The sequence below is a fragment of the Pogona vitticeps genome, chromosome 5 (genome assembly GCF_051106095.1).
Source record: "Pogona vitticeps strain Pit_001003342236 chromosome 5, PviZW2.1, whole genome shotgun sequence".
NCBI classification, from domain to species: Eukaryota; Metazoa; Chordata; class Lepidosauria; order Squamata; family Agamidae; genus Pogona; species Pogona vitticeps.
Genome location: NC_135787.1, coordinates 21,091,438 through 21,115,071, shown reverse-complemented (window position 1 = coordinate 21,115,071; position 23,634 = coordinate 21,091,438). Strand labels below are relative to the sequence as shown.

Sequence of the window (23,634 nt, the reverse complement as noted above, 5' to 3'; positions counted from 1 at the left end):
ACTTACTTATATATTGGAAGAGTATGTATGTATGTATGTATGTATGTATGTATGTATGTATGTATGTATGTATGTATGTATGTATGTATGTATGTATGTATGTATGTATGTATGTATGTATGTATGTATGTATGTATGTATGCATGCATGCATGCATTCATTCATTCATTCATTCATTTTCTGCCCCATCTTTTTGCCTGTAGCAAAACATATATTTCATCTGAAATGATAATATTTTAAATACTATACCTTCATATTGGCTATAAATAGAGTTGAGCATGAAGCACTTCGTGCCACGTTGTCTTAAATCAATGGCATGGCACCATAGGTGCTGCACGTTCTGTACCCCCCACCACCACCCCGCTGGCTCTCCCACTCACCAGCTGGCATGCACTGCTTGTTACCTCCCTTTCATGTGATCTTCCAGTCATGGCAGGAGCATGGACCTTCTTTCTCCACCTCTTGCATCAGCTGTCCACCCAAAGGCTGTGCTACAAGAACCCCTGCTCCACCTCCTCTTCTGAGTGGGCAGCTGCTGGAGGAGGCAGAGAAGGGAAGTTCATACTCCTGCCAGAACTAGAAGGTCACACAACAAGGAGGAAATGAGCAGTATACACCATCTGGTGAGTGAGGAAACCAGCAAGGATTGGGTTGGGGTAAGGAAATGTGCTGATGACTTAAGACAACCCAGCACACTTTGTGCCCATCTCTAGCTATAAACCCTGTGAGATGAATTATTACTTTAAGTTACTTTCTTCAAAGTGTACTTGGTTACACTTCAGAACAAGGCACATCAAGTTCATTAAACAGCCCCTCCAAGCCCAAATAAAAACATTTGATTACAGTTCCACAAAATGAACCCTTCCTAGGAGCAAAGATTTGTCAGCTCTTCTTTTCTTTGCTCCAGTTATAGTGGCTGCTGTCACCTCTTGTTATACAAGAGGTATAATACCTATAGTAATTTCTTTTCCTCCACTAATTCTTTTAGATAGATTAACTTTACCGAGACACGCAAAAGGTCTCTATCAAAGTTCTGACTTCTAAAAGTACAGTAAACAAAAGTCGCTTTCCTCCCTCCTTAAACCAGTCTTTGATGATCAGTAGATAACCTATGTTTTATGTTGCAGTGCTTGAGAGTAAGTCCGTAATTTTATTTAGACCTTAAGCACCTCAACTGCTTAATATGGTCTGAATAAAAGAGTGGAATTCTAGTGGCTCAGACCCGCCACTATTGCATGGTGCCTGGGTGAGGGGGAGTATGTTCTAGGCCTGCGGTTCCCAGTGTTGGCAAACCCAAATGCTCTTGGACTGTATCTGAAATGTCTGAGATGGGTTTTTTTGGGTCACACCAATGACGATTCACGTATCTCTGAGGTGTGGTTGAGTTTTGCCGTGTTTATTGGGTTTGGGGAAAATAAAACATTCAGATAAGAAAGTGATCTGAATAAAGCGCCATCTGTCCTACTAATTATACCTTTGATATATACTGTATGTTTTAAGACCAGTGGTTAATGTATTGTTATTTATCCTTTCAAATCAGAAAAGATAACTACATCACCAGTGCAGTGTTCTGTGACTTCAACACCAAACTCTACTCTAACAGCCGCTCCTGGTAAGACATCCTTTTATAATTCAGTTCTTACTTAAGTATTGACAGTCATCCTATTAAAGAATGATACTGTGTTTTATAATGGAAATATCCTTTCTGTATTGTTTTGGGTCAATTATAAACTCCCAGTTGAACCTATAGCTAATTGTGAAAAAAGTCTTGGAGAGAATTCGCCTCAAATACACACAAAAAAAATTGCTAATTTTCTGTCCAGCCCTGTGGCACCTGTTTTGTTGTTGTTGAGAAAAAAATAAAGAAGAAATGGAACCAGTAGGACACCCATATCTGTAGAGGATCAGTTCCATGATCTACTGTAGATTCCTGAAACCATGGAAATGAGGGAACCCTATATACCACATACAAGGGGATGGTGAAAAGACCATAAAGATGTACCCTTGTATGTTGTATATAGGGCTGTGGCAAACTGCAGATAAGTGAAACCGTGGATATTGATTCCATTGATATAGGGGTCCTACTGTTTAACATTTGTAGTGTTGGACTGAGCTTGGGAGATTCAGGTTGAAATCCCTCATGAGCCATGAAATTCACTGGGTGATCTTGTTTTCAGTGAGTAGCCGTGTTAGTCTACTTTGCTATATGTTGATGATCTTAGGTTAGTCATTTGCTATCACCCTGATTTACCTCAGAGAGCCATTGTGAGCATTTAAGGAGACAGGAGGAGGAAAGCCACATACATATCATACGTACCTAATACTCATTGGCATTTAAATGGGATATGACTGTAACAAACAAGAAAGTAAGTAATTAGCTCCATTCTTTATTCCCCAGAGTGGGCCTATTCAGTACCCAACTAGAAAGCTAGACATCTCAGAGGTTTTATAAAGCTTATTGGATAGGAAAAGAAGAAAAGGGAAATAAAAAAATAACATCTACTTGTGACTTTAAGCAGTGCTTGCTAATTAGACAAGGGTGTTTAAACTGTTCCTCGTCATCCAGTCTAAAATACCTGGATTATAAAAGCTCAGTAAAAATAAAGGCTCTGTCTTCACTTAAAGAGATACCATGTGTGTAGTCCTGAGAACACTCTGTGCCTACAGACATAAATGGAACATTCAGATACGGTTTGCTGCCAACTGAAATGGGATTGTTGGATCATACAGCACAGTGGGAACGTCTGTCCATGAAGGGCTAAAGGAACAATATTGTGTAAGGTCAGAACAGAGCAGAAGGTAGGGCAGTTTCCCAAACAGAATGTTTTCTAATGGAAGCACCAAGCCAGGGATGGACAGAAGGTAGATCTGGATCTTACTGGTGGAGCTAGATAATCTGCAGAAAATTGGCAAGGACTGGAATCAGACATTCTTACCAATGTTAACATCTCAGTGAAGAGCTAAAGGAAAATATATTGGGTAATGGCAGAGCAGAACATGGGAAAGTTTTCCAAGCAGAGTATTTTATGCTAGAGTCTTTCTGCCAGGGCTGGGCACAACTACTTGCTATTAGCCTGGGAAAACTATTGATGTTAGTTATTTATTTTTAACATGTATTTCCTGACTTCTTTTTACAAGCAACTTGCAACAAACAGCATTAAAAAGTGATAAATATGGGGGAAGCATAACAGTTAACAAAAAAGCAAAATCAGTGATTTAAAAAACCCCAATTGAACCAGAACAGAAAGCAGAAAGAATACCTACGAATACCACATCCAGCCATTTCCAGAATATCACAGCTTCCGGCCTTCAGTGAGAAACTGAGAGAAAAAAAAAATCTCTTTCTTGCAGTAAGGATTCTCTGTTTAAGATTTCACACATACACACACACAGAGAGAGAGAGAGAGAGAGAGAGACAGAGAGACAGAGAGACACACACAGAGACACAGACACACACAGACATACACACACACACACACACAGAGAGAGAGAGAGAGAGAGAGAGAGAGAGAGAGAGAGAGAGAGAGAACACCTTATGGAATTTCTCCCAAACTTCCTTGTTGATTTTCTGTGGAAGAAATGCCAAGTTGCACATAATTACAACTCCCGCGTTGTGTGGTATACTTCCTGCATAGGAACTCGCCCAAAAGGGTAAAAGAAGTCGCAGGTTGTACAGGATTGCTACGCTTCCTGTGCAGCATGGTATCTTCACTGCACAGGACCCATCAGAAAGACATTAAGCTCCAAAGAATTTAGCTGTTTCCTGCAAAGGACAACTGTGATTTTTTGAAAAGACAAAAAAGGAAAAGGAAACCGTTGTTGTTGTTGTTGTTGTTGTTTGTTGCACAGGTAGGCAGAAAATCTTATTGATGCAGGAAGAAGTTTGCAAGCTCAAGAATAGAACATTTTAAAAAATTAAAAAGAAACCTTTGCAAGTTCTTGCTGCATCCTTACTTCAAAGCCTTCCAGAAGAGTTGAGTCATCAGTGTATGAAAGATATGATGTAGGATGATCAAGTGTAAAGGTGTACAGAGCTGTGCAGAAGAAGGAATTTTAGAAACAGACGCTTATACGACAAGTGACGTCCACAGAAATCCCTTCTTCTACACCCCTATTGAAGTTACAGGTGCCCAGTCTCTTTTTGCATCTGGCTCATCTATTGTATAGTGATGGGGCAAGTTGGTCTTCTCTTTGGAATAAGGATTTAGGGAATATTCACACTTTTTTTGTCCTCAACAAAAAAGAGTGTCTTAATGCAGACTCTGTTGACAAAAAATAGTGAATGAGAGGATATTTCGTCCCTTCTCAACAGCTAAAAGGCCAACACTTTCTTCAGCAGCTACAACAGCAACAGTAAAAAACAAAATAATATAAAACCTTGTGCATTTTGCTCCAGATTCTTCTAGTTAAAAAAACTTGCATTTTGCACAAAACACTTTAAATGACTTAACATCAACAACATCAACATCAACAATAACAATAACAGTAAACCAAGAGCACAAAATCTCTTGTAGTCTTATCCTGCCAGGACAAAAACTTCAAAATGTTTCATTCTCATCTGTAAGGATGAAACAAATTAAGATCTGCATCCATAGGCATCCTTCAGTCTCGAGAGACTATGGTAACATGCTCTGAATCGAGGAGTGTCCTCTCCAGAGCATGAAGCCCGGGTAAGGTAATATGGAGGATAGGCTGTTACCCAAGCGGCAGATCCCCCCTCTCCACATTGCTGAAATGGTCCAATGGAAAGGCAAGAGCCAATACAACTGGTTCCAGCAATGTCGCAGGAGTTGGCAGAACAACACATGCTGCCTTCGGGACTCCAGCTCCGGATTTTCCCTCGAGGTTAACTCCTAAAGCCTTTTCCATGAGTGGATATAGCCACAAGGCAGTGGAGGTTTGAAATTGGAGTTTTCCTTCTCCTAGATGGGCTGCCTTCCATGGCTGACGAGCCCCACCTACCCGGATCTGCATCCATGGTTTGGAGATTATGCTATTATAGGACCACTGTGAAAGAAAAGGCTATGAATCTCGTATCAACCTGCTAAGTGTATAATGGCGAGCAGACACAACACACAGAGCAACGAGGACTTCTGCTTTATTGATACAAGCGTACAAGATGTTACATCCAAAAGGAGGAGAATTGTTATATTAATCAGTGCGTTGGGATTTAAGATCATCATTTTGAATTGAGATCAAAATTATAGGCAGGTGCATGCTAAGAGGCAGCGGCTGCTCCTGGCAGGGAAGCCAGGTCTGCTACCTCTGAGAGTGGCCGTGGCAGAAGCAGGTGACTGGAGGCAACAAGGGCAGCGGGAAGGCGGCAGGTCGGCATCTTGTTTTGCCGAAGCAAACAAAAAGCTCAAAGGGGAAAAAAAGTTTGCCATTTTGTTTGCTTCGGCCAAATGGGGTCCCCCAACTAGGTCGGGAAATGAATCACAAACCAGCCCAGTTCATCGGGTTTTTTGGTTTGTGGTTCATTTTGTGCCCATCTCTATTAACAGGGTATCTGTGGGCAGCAGTAGATATTGTTCTGTATATCACATCTTCCAAATTGATGGTACTGTGTATTCACCACCTCAGGTCATAACCATAGGCATTTTATCCTATTCACAGGAAATTCTTATTTTTTCTCCCACAGAAATCCAGGTTATGGTCAGATTGGAATGTCACCAAAATGGTGCACGGTAGGTTAGGCACCTATCTGGGCACCTTTATTTGTACATGGATCAAGCCAGTTGGCTGCCGTACATCCCTGGTAACATTGTCCACCTTCAGGGCTCACAAATATGTCTCTTCTATGACTGGGTACATCCTTTTTAAAAAAAACCTGTATAACATGACGACCCATGCATAATGTTTTCCCCATGGTAAGCTGCTCAACCAGTGACTCATCCAAGTCCCCAGTCCAGTACAAATTCTCAAGCAATATAGGATGGGCTTAAATGCATGCAGGGTTTCCATGGAGGTTGCTGATACCAGCATGGAAACTGCATAGGATCAGAAGCATTTGGACTTGTAGACAAATAGTGAGAGTTGCCACATTAAAGTGGCTCATTACACAAGAAATTAATTTGTGAATTAGTAGGAGTCTGCTGATAGTAAAAACAAACAGATCTTGAGATAATGATTATGTTCAGCTTGTATTCAGTTGGGTTTCTTTTTTGCAGGCAAAAAAAATGAGACAACAGCTACACCGGGCTTCCTGAACAGTACAACAAAACCCCTTCAAGAAGAATCAAGCAAAAGTGAACCTATAAGTAAGTGATGACAGACGTTCCCTCTTCTTACAAGGGTAAATAACATTCCGGGACCAATTCATCCACATTCCTCATTACATTTATGCCTGAAGGGTAGCTGTGATCCTACATGAACACAAAGGTTGTCAACACTTCAGAAGGTTAGTGTACCAATAAACACTGTCTTGTTTTCTTCCCTAGCCACAGTCAGGCATTAGGTACTAAGTTAAATTTTCCAAGATCACGATTCACGTGGATAGACCCCACAAACAGTGGAACTTTCCCCTCTTCAGACTCAGTGTCCTCCACATATAGGAGGGACAATTGAGATAACAATGGAGGGGGTGAAACTGCAGCATTCACCTCTACCAGTCATGAGTTTAAACTAATACATGACAACTGAATAGGACTCCTGTCACAGACATGGAGAAGTAGTCATGGGAAGGGAAGGTCTGGTATGGTCAGAGCTTCAACAAGTTCTTGTTTGAATGAGAATTCCTAGTGTTCAATATTCTGGAAGCTGTAGTCCAAAAAAGTTACTTTTCCAAACTCTGGGTGTGGGGAATCAGCAGGGTCACCTACAAGTTACACAATGTGAGGCAAAAAGGGCAATATGCTTAGTGTGTATTTAGAAGCAACACTCTCTCAAGTGATGAAGGAGATATACCAGTATCTGCTTATTATAGTACATGATAATTCTCACTTCCATATCTTGTACTCAGCTGTGTTTTGTTTTGTAACTGGAAGGAAATATGTACGTTTATATTGCAGTGTGATTGCTGAGGTATTACACTATAAGAAAATGGCTTCAACTGAAGAACAGCATTAAACACAGGAGACTTACATTTTTTAACATCTAGTTTGATGTTGTACATGGCTTTATGCATGAAGTACAAAACAATACAGGAAGTCTGGAACCCTACAATTTACACATGTAATTGAGATCCTTTTGTTTTTCTAAAGAGAAAAACAAGATAAAGATCTAAAATCAGATTTAACTGAGTAAGCTGTCTGACTTTTTTCTTAACTATTTGTTTTTAATTCCTTTTTAAGACTGTTTTCTTGGTTCTATTTTTTTATTGTACTGTTTTGTCTTCCTTTGTTTCTATTTATTGTTTGTAACATATACTGAATGCCAGTCTGAGGGAGAAAAGCAGAACATTAACCTTTTTCTTTAAAAAAAGTACTATTCAAAAGAGTTAATAGGTATTAATAAACAATCTGAAAAATATTTAGACTATAGCACCAAAGTTCAGATTGTCAGAGAAATTTTTTAGAATACTGTACTATTATGGGAATGCCATTGGGTTGCCATATCACAGGAAGAGATTACGTCCTCTCTAAATTCTTGATTATCATCATCATTTAAAGTGCTTCTTTAAAGAACTGATCCAGGCTGAGAGAATCTCAAGATTGGATTTAAAAAAAATATAAAACTTTTCTAATATCTAGTCCTGCCAACATTAAGTTCATTTACATCCCTCGTTGACAGGTTTATTTCTATCATTTGGAAAAGCAAAGCAGGTGAAATGGTATTTATAAATTTTAATGATAGAGGTGTTGGTCATTATTTCATTTGTTTTAAAGCATCCTTTTCGAGCAATCAGAAGCAATCCCAAAAGAAAATTATGAAGGAAAGAAACACATGGCGGGGCTCTGTAGTTTATTTAGTCAAAAGATCATTTGAGAATATGAGGGAGGAAGGTTAGTTTGGGGTCTGTTTCTCCCACACCATCTGTTTGCCTTTTAGCCACCTACTGGAGTGAAATTTTCAAGTCAGCTATGCCAAAGATAGGTTTCTTCAAAGCTTATCATCCAGCAACCCCTTATTTCAGATAATATTGTTCTCCTCATTTTTTAAGCAGAGGATCTGGAAGTCTTCCCAGATTCTCTTCATAGGGCAGCTGTCCCTCTAACTCACAGCTCACAAAGGCTTGTAAAGATGAGTGGCAAGAATCACAGAACCACAAAACTTGTATAATAGATCTGCCAATCATTGGCTACTCTGTTGGCTTTCTACATCGATGAAGCTGATAGGGTACAATGACTCGTTGGCTGCCTGATTTCAAGAAGGTGTTTTGAAACCCATGGTCCTGTTGAACAAATATGACAGATCATTGATCCAAACACACACACACACACACACACACACACACAAGGTGGCAGTGATCAAAGGGATGAGGAAGTTCTCTGCACATGGCAAAGTTGTATTCCACTTATGGGAGGCAGGGGAGGAATAGGAGGGCTACTTACACATCACCAGAAAGAAGGGGACATGCATCAACAGAAAAAGAAGCATTTTTTTAATCTGAAAAGATGCAATGTTGTAATTGATTTTTAACATTATAACAGCATCACAATAGTACTCGCCTGAATGGAGAAGGCTGAAACCAGATAACCTGCATGCCTGCTGAGTTTGCTGCCCAGGTGTAAAATGTGGATGGGTAACTCCTCTGAGTTCCCTCTTTCCAATTCTTTATCTTTAAATTAGACTTGGATTGGACCGCCCATCAAATAGAGGGCACCATTAAGAAAAAAGACAGCATTCCAGCAGCCCTTTAAATGTAGGACTGTCCTCTTTAAAATAGGACCCATGGCCACACTTAGAAAAAGATGTGGCAGAAGGAAGGGAGGTGGTGAGGGGGAGAGAGAGAATGAGAATGAACTGGTGTTCTCAACAGATTTGACTTCCTCTTCATCAGTCATTAGCTCTGGCCCTCCCCATCAGTATCATGTAGTCCCAAAGGATGATTGCCGATAGAATAAAGAAACTGTAAAGCTTCTTTATTCTATTGACAATCAATAGAATAGATTGCCAATAGAATAACTGGCAATCAATTCTATTGATCTCACACTCCCTCACATTCCCCAAAGGTCCCAAGGCTGTTGTGGAATCCCTTTCATCATTGCAAAGCCATTGGGGGTTATGATACAGGAGGGGAAAGTCTTTAATTACCATAGATTGCTGCTGCTCGGTCACTTTACCAGCAGTTCAGATCTTCAATAATTAAAAACTTCCCCCTCCAGTCCAAGAACCTCTATTGGCTTCATGACAATGAAAGGGAATCTCAGAACAATTCTCAGAATTTGTTCAGTGTTTACAATTTGCAAAAATTGCAAATTTTGCACAAAAAAAGAGGTAGATGTTACATGAAAGGGCAGTTTTGCACAGAACCTTGTTCTGAACAATGTGGAGGATCTACTGAGAGGGTCTGGAAATTACTCACTGGCAAAGAAAAGAATGGTACAATTCCTCATCCTCTAGTAAAAGCATGAAACAAGTGAGGACTTACTTCCCTCCTCCAGAATTTATATGCAAGTCTGTCTGCAGTGGGAGAGAGACAAAACCTCATCAGATTCTGTTGTCAGAATGATATCTCTCTTATTGTTGGGAACTTGGTGGTATGAGGGAGATAAGAAAGCTACCACTGTGTTCATATGCTAGTCGTAATTTTTATTAAAACAGAAAACATGTTAGCGAACGATGAATATTTTAATCTCTTTTCTTAAAGGGAGCACGGCAAACACAGACCAGAAAACAAAGACTGATTCATTTCACACTCATGAGTAAATCTGATGCCCAATTCCTCATACATAGTTTTTGGAAGTAGCTGGAACCATACTTGTCAATGATGGACACTATGATTGTTTTTTCTCATAGGCACCAATACAGCAGAAGGAAAAGATGATTCCTCTTACCGTGGTGAGTAAATTCAGTGCTCCTTATCCCCTTCCAGTTCTTTATTTGAAGGTTTTGTGAGGAGCTGTTTGGCTTTAAGGTTTGCTGTCAGTCTTTATTGCCTACAAACATGATCTAGCTGCCTGTCTGGACATCTGGGAAAAGAAGACAGGATACGATGCACTTACTACTATTGCCTTCAGGCTCTCAATTTCTTCCTGAGGATTGGGGTCAAAGTGATATATGTAATGAAAAACAACCCCATCACTCTCAAGGAAATCAGACATAGGAACATTTATGCCCAGTAACGGTAAAAATATCATTTAGGGCAAAAGATTTGTTGTGTGAAAGAACCAGCAGATCATCTGTTCTTGTGACTGACAGATATTTGCAGGTGACATTCTCTGTTTGATACCTAATGGTAAGAGACATTATAGGATTTAATTTTTAGAAATATTGCTTCCAACCTCTGTATAGGTGTGCACACACCGGTGCATGCATAAAAGATGCATCGTCGTTGCTATCAAAAATGATCATCATCTTGAAGGTTGTGATCAGTGTATTTCTTCCTCAAAAAAGATACATGAGCTAAAATCATATCTGAAAATAGTTCAAGTACTTCTATGCTAGCAAAAAGATAACGATTGCCATTAATTGGTTCAGTTAATTTATAAACTGCCCTTTGGTGACCAGACAAGGCACTCCTAGGCAGAGTGACCATTCATGCATCACTGAACTAGAAGATGCAGATTTGCATAAAAATAACATGGGTTGTTCTGCAAGTGCATCAAGAAAGATTTACTGTAACAAAATATATGAGAAAAGTGCCATCCGGTGACTGGCTGTTTCCTTTCCTGTACTCAAAGATTCCTTTTAAATGTATTTTTAAAGCTTTTCAATGTTTAGATTTTAATTAGTATTAGATGCAAAATTCTCTCTCTCTTTTAAAACGTCAAAATTTTTTTGTGTTTTTCATCCAACTTCATTTGTGAGCCACCTTGGGTCCTCTCACCAGCAGAAAGGTAGCATAGAAATAAAACATATAAAATAATGATATGGCGACCTGTTCCATCTGCTATGCAGGTGTCATCTATTGAATGGGAGATTCGTGGCCTTTGCTCTTCCCTCTTGACCTTGAAATAGTCAGCATAGCATGCTTCTGCATATCTCTACTTTCTTGTATTTGTATTTAAATTATGCAGCCACCCTCTGTAAAGTAGGGTGTATGGTTGCCTTATTCTGAGTGCATGAATATTTAGTATGTAACTGATATTTCATTCAGCATTTCATTCTGTTTCCATATGTCTGACAAAGGGGATGTGTCCACAAATGTTCACATTAAAATATAATAGTTAGTCTTTAAGGTGCCACATGTTTTTGTCTCTTTTTTTGTTTGATTGATTTCTTTGGATTTTGCCTGATATGCTTATTCTGAGAGTGCTGCAAAATTTAGATACAATTATAAGAATATAGAGACACACAGAAGCATGCTAGGCTGCCTTTGGAACTCTTGGAGTGGCAGATCAAAAATCTAAATTGCCACACTTCTAGGAGGGAATCATATAGCAAATCAAAAGTACTGCTGCAAAACCATTTATAGTTCAGCAGAGCTACGAAATAATTCCAACACCAGCTGGAGAACATCCTGGAACACCCCTGCAGATAAAAGCATTTCTACCTGGTGCAGGAAAGACATAAATCCAGATGAGCTCTTTTTTTGGGATTCCGTGCACCCGTGCATCACCTACTTACACCCGATGAGGAAATAGTTATCTTATTTAACTGCAATGATCTTTGAATATGTTCTTGATGCTAATGCTTAAGCAATATAAACTGTTTTATTTATTTATTTATTTATTTATTATATTTATATCCTGCCCATCTAGTCATTCGACTACTCTGGGTGGCGTACATCAAACGAAATAAACAGATTAAAATAACATCATTATCCAAAAATAATCAGTCATTCAAATTTCTAACGAAACTCCATTTTTCTAATAAAAATTAAATATAAAAAATTCTACCAAAGGTCTGGTCTCTTGAACAGCAGGGTCTGGCTAAATCCAGGAGGTGGAGAGGGCCACAAACTAGCTATCTTTTAAGAGTCCTACCTAATTGAGCTGTTGTGAGTTCTAAGGAATCACAAAGCCCATGTGCCTGTACTTGCGAAGTACTGAGTAACGTAAAGTGTTCTTTTAAGGGCAGACTTGTTCAAAGGGCTTATGCTATGCACTGCTGAGGTCTTGGGACTTGCCTCAGTGCAAAGGTGGTAAACAGCCTGTCGAACTCTCTGACCGAATGCCAGCGACCCTCCAGTGCACCACATGGTGATGGACAGGTTTGTGTGCAAGATTTCAAACAGCTCGGCCCCAAGTCATTTAATACCACATAGGTAGCAATCAGGTCCACCCTGCACTGTGCTGGGAAACAGTCCAGTTTTCTAAACGCTCCTCCTCCTCCTCTACCCCCAAGCATTCTGATTAACAGAAACATCTAGCAGTGGAGCACTTTGAACCCTCTCTCAGCTCATGGTATTTATCTTGCTTCAAAAGGAGAAGCCCTGCCATGCATGCAGGTCCAAACATACTGTGTTCTTATACTGTGCTCCCCTCACCTTTTTTTTTCTTGGTAGTTTTCTTGTTCTTAATTCTCATGGGAAAGTATTACATAATCAAGGTTTGGTAAAACTGTATATACATAGGATGTAGCCTTTGCAGTAAAGATCCTTCTGTTTACTGCAGAGTCTTTGGGCAAAAAAAGGAAGTCAGGTTGATTTGTGTTTATAAAGGCTGTAAGCCTGCCACCTAGTGGTTGCATTGGAATGTAGAACGTTTAGAAACTTAACCCGTCTTTCAGTTATACCCATGTGCCATGCAATGCGGGAGAGGTTAGGCGGCAGATAGATGGAGACTTCTAGGTAATTTGCAGAAGAATCACCAGTATATACCTGAGCTCCGGGTGACTCAATCGATAGCAAGGGGCTGAAATTTCCAGGGCTTTGGAATTACTTTCTTTTTGAACTATGACTCCCAGAATCACCCACCCAGCATGCTGGACGGGTGGGTTCATGGAGTTACAGTCTAAAAGGGTAACTTATCCAAACTATGTTACTTCTCAGTGGTGTAGCTATTGCCAGTCTAAATCAGGCTGTTAGGATCCCTGACCTATGATGACTCGGGGATCAATGTGTATTTGTGCGTGCAGGTCATCACAGTATAAAAGTAAAGGTAAAGGTTCCCCTTTTAGTCTAGCCATGTCCAACTCTAAGGGACAGTGCTCATCCTGTTTTTCAAGCCGTTGAGCCAGCGCTTGTCCAAAGACAGTTTCCATTGTCACGTGGCCAGCGTGACTAGGGAGCACTGTTTTACCTTCCCACTGAGGTGGTACCTATTTATCTACTCGCATTTCCATGCTTTCAAACTGCTAGGTTGGCGAGGAGCTGGGACAAGCGACGAGAGCTCACTCCACCGTGTGGATTCGATCTTACGACTGCTGGTCTTCTGACCCTGCAGTACAGGCTTCTGCGGTTTAGCCCGCAGCGCCACCACGTCCCCCATAACAATATACCACTCATGAAATTGACTAGATGAACAGTTTTGCTCCCTGTACTACAATAGTATACAGTATCTGAGTCCAGCTGGAGGGCCATCAGCTTCTAGAAAACACCCACAGGAAATCTTACAAGCCTGAAGTGTGTACGAGTAGACTTTGTCTAGGGCGGCGGGGTAAAAGTCTAATAAAAGTAAAAAGTAAAGTACAGAACTAGGTCAAGACATTTTATCGTCTAAGGCAAAAGACAAGTTGGTGTCATCCATGTAGATTAAACTGACAGCTGAACTTCACTTCAGTGCCAATGAGTTGATCTTAACCAGTGAGTGTGGTCCTCACAATGGCTGAGGACAGCAGGCTAGTGTGGTGCACTGCTCGACAGACAGTGTAGGACACACAGCTTTTGTCCTCCAGCAGACAATAGCCAGAGAAGATGGGTAGACTCATTGGGGAAAGGGCTGGCATTAGTTCTTCCTCCCAGCATCTGCAAGCTGCAGCAGTTATCTCACTCTGCCTAATGGCAGGGCCAGCTCTGAATCTGCCCTCCATTGCTGTAAAGACTGGATGTGGAAGGCACCTCGCACCAGCACATTTTTTAAAATAGCTCATTCTACTTTTTTTTTAATGGAATGTAAAGTTGGGGCCATTTATGAATTAATTTTCTCCATTACATGCAGGTATTATCTTGCCCGTCATCATTGCCTTGATAGTAATATCCCTCGTTGTTTTCCTTCTGATGGCGATGTACAAAATATGCTTAAAAACAACTCCAGGTATTTATTTAACTTCCTTTAAAAACACTTCAAAATTAGTTTATTAAACTATTAAACTGTTCTTAAATCCCAATGATATTCTTCAGCATTATTATAGCTACAACGTATTTGGTGACATGTTTTGAACTGGCTGGGATTTTTCTTGGGTCTTGATTTATTTATTTATTTTTAATTGTTGCATTTGATGCGCTATATTTTAAAGCTTTATTTTGAATTTTTTTTAATTGAGTACATTAAATCAGAGGCGCAATGAGAAAGCTAGATAAAGAGTTTTCTCTCTGATATATGCTGGAATATCAAGGTAATGTGAATTTCTTTTCTTTTAGAGAGGCAAGACAATGGAACTGAGCAGTAAGTTGTTTCCCACTTCTTGAGTCCTTACTGATGTTTAAGGCAAAGACATCTTAGAGCCGCAGTCTTATCTATAAGCTAGCTTCTGAAAAGAACCACAGAGTTTTGCTCCTAGGTGGGGAGGAAAATTTTGTTCCATCTGAAATTTTTAAACAAATTTCCCCAATTTATATCCTCAAACCAGAATGCCTTTGTGCACCAAAATAAGCACTCCTCCAGATTTTGCAATGCAGCTTTCAACTTAAAGAGTGTACAGAAAAATGTGCATGCTAGAAAAAGTATATACAGTAACAGTGAAGCAATTGAATTTTTGTGTTAATCAAATGAACTTGCAGTCAAGAAAATGAGAAACTGATCAAAACCAATACTGACTGATTCATCCATCCCCAGCTGCTTCCAGAAACAATTCAGCAAGTCTTGATAGTTTTCTGCATTCCTGCATCATCTGCATTGTTGCATCCTAAGCACATAATAATGTAAGAACCACCTTGTTGGATCAGGTCAAGCACCTGTCAAGTCCAATATTCTGTTCACACAGCAGGCAACCAGTTTGTTTGTGGGATGTATGCTAGCAGTTCAAGGGTGCAACTGCACCCTCTGACTTGCTTTTCATAGCAACCGTTGCGCAGAAATAATACTTAAGGTAATACAGACATATCAGCTATGCTGACTACTAGCCACTGATAGCCATAACACCATGGAATTCATCTAATTCCCTGATAAAGTAATCTGAATTGGTGACCATCACTACATCTTGAAGCAGTGAATTCCACAGTTTCAGCTATGCACTATATGCATATTCCTTAGGTTCAGAACAACTGCATTCTCCCTCCACTCATGACAGTGGCTATTTTTCCCAGTTTGCTACAAAGATTGGAAAAGGAACTTCTTCGACTGAAATTCCCAAGTAGCCATGCTGGCCAGGCCTTCCACTTCCATGACTCTGTGATTCTGAGTATGCCCAAAAATTTATAAACACAGATCTGCCACTATCTAGCTCTTCCAAGAACAAACTCAGAAGTTGGGTTAAATAGCCTCTGTATTTTTCTTTTTTCTTTTTCTTGAAAAACGTATTAGGAGTTCAACAGTACGTGGCCTGGGTCCTTCCCATTAATTAGTACAGCAAGGAGTTTGTGGTCACTTACTAGTCTAAAGATCCCTATATACTCACTAAACATTGTTTCTTTCTCTGTGTTTGTCGTCACTAGAGAATCCATGTATATAGATAAAAGTCAACTGTTCTGCAGTTGTAACTGGAGCTAAGCTGTCATTTCCCCAAAGACGTTCCTTCTGAGAAAATATCTGAGGAAGTTTTCTTCTGAGAAAAAGCAGCCAAATGTAATTCCACCACTGTTTTGTACCATCTTCCTTCTGTCCAGCTCCACTTACTCTGTCAGGGGCATCATTTATGATGCAAAATGATAACCAGACTTCATCACCACAGACAGACAGACAGAAAGAAACTATGCTACAACTTTTGTTAATGGCAATCCCCACCCTTTAGAAAAGCTATTTAAAAATTCCCACCCACCCCTGAAGAAACTCAGTAAAATGGCTGCCAAAGCTGATCTGTCCGTATAAAGGAAGAATCTGAATAGTGAAGACTGTGTGCACATAGATCTAGTTGTAATTGTAGGTCTCCTATGCCGTAGTTGCTTGCCCCTGTTCTTACTAGAGCTGGTGCATGTTTGGATCATAAAGTTTCATGATGATGGAAACGTAAAGGATTGATTTCTTTCATTCTCTTAAAACAGTCTTGTTCAGTCAGTGCTCTCCTCCATAACTCATTCAACAGCGTTAGCACTGTAAACAAATTTGGCAGGTACCACATCAGGCAGTTAACTATTGCCAATATACGCCTACATTCTGCGTCAGCAGTGGGTGTTTTCAGTTCATGAACAGACCATACTTTATCTTCATTTGATCTCATGCTGCCCTTATTTATATACTTTTCCAAAAAGTCAGTGGCTTGCAGGCAGAAGTTGCAATTTTCTTTACTATGTGTAGGCTTAATAACATCCAGGTACAATTCCTTGAGGATTTCTAAATATCTCCCCTGTATTGACCCAGACAGCAGTCGTCTGAAAAAATGAAAAATATTCTTCACATCTTCTCTATGCATCTTCAGTTGGATATGGAAGATCTTTGAAACAATGGGCATACAGTATTTTAAAGCAGGATCTTCCAGTTTGTCTTCTGAATGTGCTTGGCTTGGCTTCTCTTCCAGCAACCATGAGACTGTTGCCAGAATCCATCTAATTTGGAGAATGCAGTTGTTACTTATAATGCCAATATCCCCCTAAAATGCATTATTCAGGATTATGTTGTTATAATATTATTGTCTCTGTGGAGGAGGCCCAAATGCAAGCTGGCAAGGTTTCCTGAAAAGCCCTGGGTAGGAATCTGATGAATTTTCACATAAGACATGAACTCCACAAAATTATAGACTCCTTCTTTCAATATGAATTTACTTGCAATGAGTAATTTTCATCAAAGGCCTTCTTTATGCCCCATCACCAAAAGGCTTGCTTGGTGAGTGCATGAGACAAGGGTTTCTCTGCACCAACCTCTTCATTGTGGATCACTGTCCCAATGAAACTCTCAAGCTTGCTCCACTCTTGTTAAGCTTCTAGTGGAAAGCTGAAGCTACATTATTCTGTGTGGCCTTTGGCTTCCAAGCCTGCCTTTTAAAACTATTTCTGTCCTATTTAAAAAATTAGATGCATATTTTATTGTACACTATTTCGAAAATCTAGATGGCAGGAAAGTGATTGTTGGGAGGTGTGTCAATGTGTAGTCTGCATGATTAAATTAAACCACCCAAAGAGTGCTTTACCTTTTTTTTTTTTTTGCTTCAATATGTTTAAAATAAATGAATGAATCGAGTGAGACTTCTTAATAAAGATGTATTGGCTTGGCCAGTAGGAGAGCAGATCACTGTGTTCCTCTCTGTGCAGTCTGTTGTGTTCCCACGATGGAGACAGAGAGAGAGAGAGATGGATCCTGTCTTCCATGTTGAGGCATCCACATCTCCCAGGGCAGAAATGTAGAGAGTGCTCTTTTCTCCCACCATCACCTTGCTTGGATTCCATTGGGGAGGGGATTACCCAAAACAAGCTTCTAGAGGAGAAATGTAGGAACCTTTTCCATTGCATGGAAGTCCAGCAAGTTGGACAGAGTTAGGGCCATTTAGGCCCCATTATGGGCAGGAATTGAAGAGGAAGTATGGAACCAAGGAGGCTGCAGGCTGGGAGGAAACCTAGTGTGGGCCATATTTAGACACCAAGTTCATTACCTTGTATAAGTACAAATCCTCTTTCACAAATGTACACCTTTTCACTTGTGATAGAAATATGCACCAACCCTTTAATGTCTCCCAACAGAGCCCCATTGGATAAAGAGAATGTGAAACTCATTTCTGTTAAGACAACTTCTCCAGAGGCTGGTAAGCCATGCTTCCTTCTCACTGATTATACAGCTTATAAGCAGATATCGGTATTTTTAGAAATCAGGCAGGATGAAACAAATGTAGTTATTCATTCATTCATTTGGGAGATTGTTGTTTGGGTGGAGATAAGTCCTATTGGGTCTCACAGGGCTTAGACAGTCACTTCTTGAAAGTGATTCATTCCCATTAAACATTCTAGTGTTAATGAATTTTCCCACTCTTCAACAATGTTTAAATTTGACATGTTATTATTGCTTTGCTTGTTGCTGTTGTGTTACCTTACATTGCTATTAAAACAGCCTTAGGATTTATAAGATAGTACCATAAAACTTGAAACTTTCTGTTAAAACACCTCCAAAACTGTCTTGAAATCCCCATTAAAAGTAGTGTTCATTGAAAAGTAGCTGGAAAGCATAACATACTAAGCCAGTGAAATAACCTCTCTCCTCCTATTTCCATTACTTTGTGAACTGTAACTCAGTCAGGACCTTAATATCAAAGAAAGTAACTTCTTGCTGGTTTTCATGAAGACATTACTTCCATCAAGGGCATCATGTGTAGCCTGTGTGGAGTAGGAGTATACCACAAAACACATCCATCATGATTCTGGGGCAGTATTCCAAGCTTTGGGTCCCCAGATGTTCTTGGACTAAAACTCTCAGAAGCCTTCACCACTAGCTATGCTGGCCAGGATTTCTGGGACCTGTAGTCAGAGGACATCTGGGGACCCAATTTTGAGAACCACTGTTCTGAAGTATCCCATCACAGGGGCTCACGGTCTTTCAAGGAAATTTATCTGCCATTATTAAATTTTCCACAGCAGGAAATGCTGATAAAGTTCAAGAAGGATCAGCCGATTATCACTTTCCATAAAGTTATCAAACTGTTCTTAGCTTTAGCATTTTCCAACTTTTACCAAGAGGAGAATAACACTGACAAGTTTATATCTTTTACAAAATTGGAGGAAAAGCTTCTAGTGCCTCTGGGAGCTTCTGCATATTTCACTCTGGCTACATGTTCTCCTTCTTAGAGCACAATGCTCAATAAACTCATTATTGAACAATGTCGTACGCATCGCATACTATATTTGGAAGACTTCTGAGTCATAAGCACTTGAGGAACATTAATTTTCTCTTCCCTCTCACACTCCAGATAATACGATTCATATTTAATATAGCTTTTTTTTTCAGTAGGACTTTCAAAAGTTTAATATATTTTCAGGTCACATACATCTCCATAAGTATAAAATCCATTTTTGCCTTTTGGGTCATGCTAAATACTCAATTCTTCAGCAAAAAGAAGACTTAAAGGTAAAGCTTTCTTCCCCCCCCCCCCCGAGCCCAAATTTTCCTGGGATATTTGTTTCTCATACATGTAATCACCTTCACCTTCATCTATGCCCTCAAATGGAAATGAAAACAACAAAATCTCAAAACAGAAAGTATGGGGTAAAGCAGTTCTTGAGAGCAGAAATACAGAGAAAGAGGGCAGCTGCCATAATTACAACTCAGTTCCATAGCCTAGGGCAAATGTAAAATACTGTATTCTGCAACTATGAGTATACCACAAAACCACTAGCTATGCTGGCCAGGATTTCTGGGACCTGTAGTCAGCAGCACAATGATTCCTCTTCACACTTGGGCAACAATCTTATTGCTACGGCAGAAGCATAAACTGAGTGGTTTTTATATACACAAGGACTTATCATACAGCAATTGATTCAGTGGGTCTACTCTTAGGATACTGAGCCACGATTCAAGAAGCTTAACCACAGTTAAGAATGATCTCTGCATGGATTCAAAGAGTTGATGCCCCTAGGAGGAGGTCCACTGGCCCTGTTCCCTAGAAGTAGGAGCATGACTGGTATCCATGTATTATTCAGGAGAGTGAATTAACTACTCTCATAAGAACAGTACATACTCTTTCCTCTTGCTGTTCCCACAGCTTTGGAAAACAAAACTGCTGCAGGCCTACATTAAGAATCCTACCAGGGAACCACATAAAAACTGGTTGATAAACCAATATTGGTGTAGGAGTTAAACTTAGTAATCATGAGTCAACACCCTGTGCAGTGGCTGATAATGTTAAATACATTTGTATGGTTTTCATCTACTATATAATTTAGTAAAATTCTAAGTTGTTTTTTCCTTCTCTCCTACATATTTTAAACCAGTCTTCCCACCTGATGCTCTCCCAGTGTGTTGGCAATGCTTCCTAAGGTTGATTGGCATTTTTGCCGAACATCTCTGGAAAAAAAAACACCACGTTGGGGAAGGCTGTTTAAACTGCCCATTAACTTTTATTTTTCCCCATTAACTTTTATTTTTCTTCTGGGCTAGGTATGTCCAATTTCTTGACCCTTTCCTCATATGACTTGCCTTTAGACATGTCATTACCTTTGGAGGCCTTCAAACCAATGTGAGTACTCTCATTGGTTACAAGACTGCAGCCTCAAGATTGTTTTACATGGACATGTACATTGAATTATAATTTTAACCACTTCCAGTAAGATTGGGTTTCTGTTACCTCCAGAGGCAGTCCATACAATGGTGGAATATATCCCATGATCTTCCTGGGTGCAGTTGTGTATATGTTGCTCATATCAAAATTTACTTTTCATAATACATCTATATGCAATGCATGCAGATCTGTTGGAATCATTTGTGGGTTACATGCTTTTTAGTTATATATACCATATTTTTCCGTGTATAAGATGCCCCCACTTTTCTAACCCCAAATTAAGAAATCTAAGTGGGGCTTAGCAAGTGGAGGGGAAAGCAGGGATCAAAGCCCTGCAGGATCACTTTGATCCCTGCTTTCCCCTCCACTTATTTTTGTTCTTTCCTCAGCTTACTTCCATGTATAACACGACCCTCAGATTTTAGACAAAAGTATAGTCTTATACACAGAAAAATGTAGTACTTTCTATCACTCTTCTCCACTGACTTCCGTAACATGTTGCTAATACCTTAAATTTAATGTGATGATGGCTTTGTTTCTAATTAACTTACACACATCTTCTGTTTCTTAGGAGAGCAGTCTTCTCAAGGGAAGACTAAAAGTCAGCAGCACAACAATTCCTCTTCACACCTGGGCAACAAACGTGTATGTTCAAGTCTTTCTGTCTGCTGAGTATTTAATTAATGTCTCCCTTCAGAGCCATAAATTGCAATTTGGTCACCCAAGGCAAATGGCAGCATCAACCACTCTCTCTGCCCTAAGGCATGAGTAAAAGCTACCACCAAGAAAAAGGAGGAGGAACATGTGATGCTCCCCACCCACCCACCCAAGAAAGTGAAAGGTCATGTTTTCAGAAGAAGGGAAATGAACAGAGTTGGGAGGTGACACTGGGTATTTTCTGAGCATTTTCATAATATTCAACAAGTAGAGTCATCTCTAGATGCCAGTGTCCCTTAAAAGGTTGGTCCCCAGAGACAATCCCATTTTCTTTGCCCAAGTTACAGCCCTGCCTCTTACGTTCTTGAACTTTTGCTTTATTCCAGGTGTGAGGAATTCCTGTTCTGCCATTTCCTCCTGGGGAAAAAAAAAACCCACTGACCAAGGCAGGACATTCTGGAATGAGAACCAGTGGCATTTATACATTTACAGACCAAATGTATACACTAATTTCTCCATATTGTTTTTATCTAAGCAACCACTTTTCCCCCTTTCTATTGCTGCTTTTTCCTCTTGAGAAATCTCCTGTACTTTTCCTTCAGTGTCTACACAAAAATTCTGTATAGTACATATTTATTGTTTTCCATTCTTGTACAGGCAGTGAACTATTCATATCCCACAAAACAAATGTAAACAAAGCAGTTGATATTTCACGAATGCTATTGGTTTTGTACATAAGAAAATTTTCTGCTTGTAAAGGAGGAAAGATGGTGACATGTTTTTATGTAAAATACAAACGCAAGAATAGGCAATACCTTTATAGACCACTAAAAATCATCATACAATATGGATGAACTCTGGCATCAGGCTTGGACAGTGTGAAGAACTTAAAAGTCCAAAAGTTCATGACAGGATAGATTTTGCCAGGTACATCTTTCTTAGATGTAAGTCAGGAGATGTGCAGGAAGCAGTATGGTTGCTGTTTTAAAGTTATAGCTGAGGCAATAATTTTATGTGCTTCCAATAAAACAGTTTCATATCACAGGCTTCAAAAAAAGGGGGGGGACACAAGAAAGGATCAAAGGCAGGGCTTTGGGTAGATAAAGCTGTATATTAGCTGTCCCCGCTCAACCACCAGATAGATTAAGAAGGCCACCTCTTGGGGAAAAAATACTTTATATTATACTGCCATAGAGTAAGTGGGACCAAGTGTCTCCTGTAGCACATGAAGCTGTCTTGGGGACTATGTTCTAACAGTTAAGCACCTTCTGCTGCTCTGCCTTAGGCAGCAAAATGACTCCATCTTCCTGTTTCAGGAAGCAAAAGAAATATAATATATAGGTTTTCTCCCCTTGAAAAATCTTCCCCCAGGAACTGAGAGGCACTCGGGAATGGTGCAATGGGCTTTAGTTGGAGTACACAATGACAAACAAAAACAAAACAGAAATCCTGCTTTCGTGCAAGCTGAGGAAAAGTGTAAGACGCCAACTATTTTGTGTTTCTCCATCAGTGGTTGCTGGTGTCCATTATGGTTGGTGGCCAGAAAATATGTGTAGAAACACAAGGACAAATCTATTCCAAAATCTGCTTGAGGAGGTTCAATCTTCATTTGTATGGCAAACCTTTGGATACAAGTTGGACTGAACAATCTTCACACACTGCTACCTATAACTATCAGTGATTGCAAATACATGCAAACTGGCATCTACAATTTAAATTCAATTTGCTGGGGTAAAAAGGTGTGCAAGATATTCCTTCTACCCTCATTTTTCATATTGTGGTCTTATCACATATTTTCATATTATGGCCTTATCACATCTTTTCATATTGTGGTTTTATCTTCACACATCCAGATTTAGGGATAGGATACATAAGATAACCACCTGGCAACACTGAGCTGGAGTGTGTGTGAATAAGTTACAATCTGCCTACTCGGCTGTCCCATAGTGAGCTGAAAAAAAAATATATCTAACACTTCATCTTCACTGTGAAACTTGCAACATTGCCTCGCATGGCCAGCCTTGTGTTAAAATCATGGTTTATCTCTCCTCACATGAAAATTTATATCGTCGGCCTACAAATTGTTTGAGTGATAAGTGGGATGCTAAAAATAATCTGCCATTGTGAAATGAGTAAGTATACATAGCAGTAACACACACAGTGTTCGTTTTGTCATTTTTGTTTATAATGGGGAAAAGGGAAATTGAAGAGTTGAAGTACAATAATAAAGTATTCAGGCATTTCATAATACACAAGGCCTAGAACTATTTGTAAATGTTTCAGATGAGAGTATGGAGATGAATGAAACAGGACCAAGGAAACTAGACTACATTGGTCATGTAATAAGAAACAAAAAGTATGGTTTGTTGTGGCTGGTGGCTCGAGGTAAAATAAATATGAAAAGAAGTCCCGGATGGAGAAGAAGTGGTTGAAGAACCTTGGAGACAGAGATTGGATTTAACATTAGTGACAAACACT

At 39.7% G+C, this 23,634-nt stretch overlaps 1 protein-coding gene across 3 annotated transcripts in view; it reads left to right on the top strand.

Moving 5' to 3' along the window:
* The window catches only part of EMCN (endomucin), a 60,076-nt gene extending 36,670 nt beyond the window's left edge, over positions 1 to 23,406 (top strand). The window contains exons 5-13 of one of the 3 annotated variants that reach the window (XM_073001870.2): positions 1,541 to 1,612; positions 6,171 to 6,260; positions 9,901 to 9,942; positions 14,145 to 14,240; positions 14,567 to 14,591; positions 17,975 to 18,036; positions 20,424 to 20,457; positions 21,071 to 21,144; positions 21,543 to 23,406. In XM_073001870.2, coding sequence (XP_072857971.1) covers positions 1,541 to 1,612; positions 6,171 to 6,260; positions 9,901 to 9,942; positions 14,145 to 14,240; positions 14,567 to 14,591; positions 17,975 to 18,036; positions 20,424 to 20,457; positions 21,071 to 21,098 — 449 coding nt within the window. In that variant the 3' untranslated portion in view covers positions 21,099 to 21,144; positions 21,543 to 23,406. Of the gene's footprint in view, positions 1 to 1,540; positions 1,613 to 6,170; positions 6,261 to 9,900; positions 9,943 to 14,144; positions 14,241 to 14,566; positions 14,592 to 17,974; positions 18,037 to 20,378; positions 20,458 to 21,070; positions 21,145 to 21,542 lie in introns of all 3 variants that reach the window. The other 2 variants (XM_020805434.3, XM_020805435.3) reach the window with 2 other exon arrangements.
* The last annotated feature ends 228 nt before the right edge of the window (positions 23,407 to 23,634 follow it).